Genomic DNA, 3,048 nt, shown 5'->3' on the forward strand with positions numbered 1-3,048 from the left:
CGGAGGCAGGAGACTCGCTTGAGCCCAGGAGTTGGAGGTTGCTGTTAGCTGTAATGCCACGACACTCTACCCAGGGGGACAGCTTGAGGCTCCTGTCTCAAAAAAAAAAAAAATATCATTTTTAACAACCTTATTCTCAGGATTTAGAAAATGCCCAGTTCTAATATACCTCTCATTTCTGTCTTTTCTTACCTGATTAGAAGTCGTATCCACCGCCCTAAGCCCAACAATTCATCCTCAACTCAACCAGTTTCCCATTCTTCCAATGGCTTCTAAATACGTAATCCTGGATACTTTTTGGTCCCACCTGACATTAACTTATTTTTCTTAATCTTTAATCTCTTTTATGTGGCATAAGGGAGCATATCCTTATGCCTTCTATATTATTCCTATCATGAAGTTGTTATAGATATGTTAATAGACGGTACAGTCCTTGAATATAGACAATACCAAGTATTAACAGCAATGTTATTAACCAATTGTTTCACAGAATAAGAGAAAGTGAAAATGGAAAAATTGACCCATACTTTGCCAGATGGCTTTTATTATGAAAATGGAAAAATTGATCCTTACTTTGCCAGATGGCTTTGGATGCATTAAGAAATTCAAGATTCTCTTCACTAATTCACTATTTACACCCGATCTCTCCAAATCAAGAACCTCACAGATGCTCTTTAACATGGCATTTCTAAATCTGAAATAGAAAATGAAAGAAACCAAGGTGATAATATAGGAATATTCATAAACATTCCCCCTAATATAAAAGCAACAGCCAACAAATGGATTTAGTTACATATATTTTTAAAAAGTAACAGGCTTAGTACCTGTAGCTCAGTGGTTAGGGAGCTGGCCACATACAACAGGGCTGGAGGGTTCAAACCTGGCCGGGACCTGCTAAACAATAATGACAACTACAACAAAAAAATAGCTCAGCATTAGGGTGGGCGCCTGTAGTCCCAGCTACTTGGGAGGCCAAGGCAAGAGAATTGCTTAAGCCCAAGAATTTGAGGTTGCTGTGAGCTGTGACACCACTGTACTCCACTGAGGGCGACACAGTGAGACTCTGTCTCGAAAAAAAAAAAGTAATAAATGTTTCTCTAAATCTTATACTTAGTAATTTGATTAATACACAATTAGTAAGATTAACAAATTGAAAATAGCATATACCAATCAAGTTTTAAAGGCAGTACAAGAATTAACATTTAATAAATTTGTTAGAAAATTATGTAAAAAGTTTTGAATACTAGAAAATCCATGATCATAACTCTTCTGGTTGGGATTAAATATTACATTTTCCTGTTAGCATTGCTATTACAACAGTGTTTAAATGAACATGTAATTACCTTTATCATTTAAGTTCTTAAACTATAAAGCATTTAATAAAAATACTGAGACTTTATCACCTTGGCAGGGAATAGTGGCTCACTATGGTTGGGCCTATAATCCCAACGCTCTGGGAGGCCAATGCAGGAGGACAGCTTAAGTCAGGAGTTTGAGAAGAGCCAGGGCAACATAGACCACATCTTTACCAAAAATTAAAAAACCAGCCAGGGATGGTAGTATGTGCTGTAGTCTAAGCTCTTCAGGAGGCTGAGGCAGGAGGATCACTTGCGCCAAGGAGTCTGAGGTTACAGTGAGCTATTTTTTTTGCCACTGCACTTCAGCATGGGCGACAAAGCAAGATCCTCTTTATTTAAAAAAAAAAAAAAAAAAGTAAAGGATGCTATTTTTACCAAACTAATTATCTTCAAAATAGATAAAATAGTTTAAATAATTTAATGAATGACATGGGAATTAGTCATCTACTGAAAATGAACAAGCAATTTTTTTAATGTTAAAAAACATAGCACACCGATCAAAACGTAGTTATATATAAAAATAACTTACTTTTTCAACATTTCTTCTTTCTTTTTATACTGAGTACTTCCTTTTTCAAATGGAAAGCCACTGAATTGACCCACATTCTTCTTTAATGAGGACACCTGAAAATGTTTCTTATTAATGTTATTATCCAGTAATTCACAAGAAAAAAATCCAACAATTTGAACCCCAATATATTTATTTCCACATCTGTCTCCCAGTTACATTAGTTTATTCAACATTTCTTGTTCAAAATTGAAAAATATATTTGTTACTAACTTATTAATATTACAAAAATCCTACAAACTTAATTCTTTGAAAACAACAGTTTAAGTTTGACCAATTTCTATTGGGAATTTTTACAACTAAATGTTATCTTACTATGTCAAGGGCTGTGTAAAGTTACTACTTAAAAAGATATGCTTTTCGTAAGTAATTAAGTTACTAGTAATATTTATTTTCCAAATCAGTAAGTCAAGGATTATTTGAAAAGAACAGCGACCACCTCCAAAAGTTAATACCATTTACCATTAATAGTTATGGGACATATGTAAATGAGACTGTTGTGAGGCTCATGAGATTAACACATGAAAATAAATTACACCATACTTTAGACATTCTAACATCAAAGTTTACTCTGCCCATATAGAACCCACAGCAAAGTTATCTCAATTACATAAAATACTATTATATGCACAGTATAAAAATAAAACCTTCGGTGAAGAATTACCACCTATTTTATTAGATATTTGCTCAAAATGAGATACAAATATATGTACTATATATTCTGAATGACCAGAATATCCAAAAAATAAATATCTTCCAATACATTTAAGGATCACTAAAACTATTACAATTTGGATTTCTTTAATTTGAAATTTCAGTTTGGAATTAAAAAACTACAGTAGAAGGCCTTACATATTACGACGATCCTAATCACTAATATCTAGCTATATCATTTTGATAAGTCATTTAGTGAGTATCTTAGTTTGCTCGCTAGCATAGTGTGGAAGTTTAACTAATGGACTGCTAATGTCTTTTACAGAACTAAAATTTCAAACATGCAAATAGGTTCAAGGTATAAAAAGGTCTTACAGTGCCTGGCCTGTTGTAAAGCAGTTTATGTAGATTTCTAAGTTCATCTGTTTTCTTCTTACTCAGAAAAAAATGTATCCTCTCAATTTCACA

The 3,048-nt window shown here is 33.3% G+C and overlaps 1 protein-coding gene across 1 annotated transcript in view; it reads right to left on the reverse strand.

The window, feature by feature from the left end:
• Positions 1-3,048, reverse strand: part of DEK (DEK proto-oncogene) — a 29,893-nt gene that overhangs the window by 21,961 nt on the left and 4,884 nt on the right. Inside the window, exons 4-6 of the mRNA XM_012804236.2 lie at positions 2,956-3,048; positions 1,888-1,982; positions 574-694 (exon numbers count right to left, since the gene is read on the reverse strand). The exon at positions 2,956-3,048 is cut by the window's right edge and continues 28 nt beyond it. Of these exons, the coding sequence (XP_012659690.1) occupies positions 574-694; positions 1,888-1,982; positions 2,956-3,048 (309 nt within the window). The remainder of the gene's footprint in view (positions 1-573; positions 695-1,887; positions 1,983-2,955) is intronic.

The sequence above is a fragment of the Otolemur garnettii genome, unplaced genomic scaffold (assembly GCF_000181295.1).
Source record: "Otolemur garnettii isolate 467f Iridium unplaced genomic scaffold, OtoGar3 scaffold00026, whole genome shotgun sequence".
NCBI classification, from domain to species: Eukaryota; Metazoa; Chordata; class Mammalia; order Primates; family Galagidae; genus Otolemur; species Otolemur garnettii.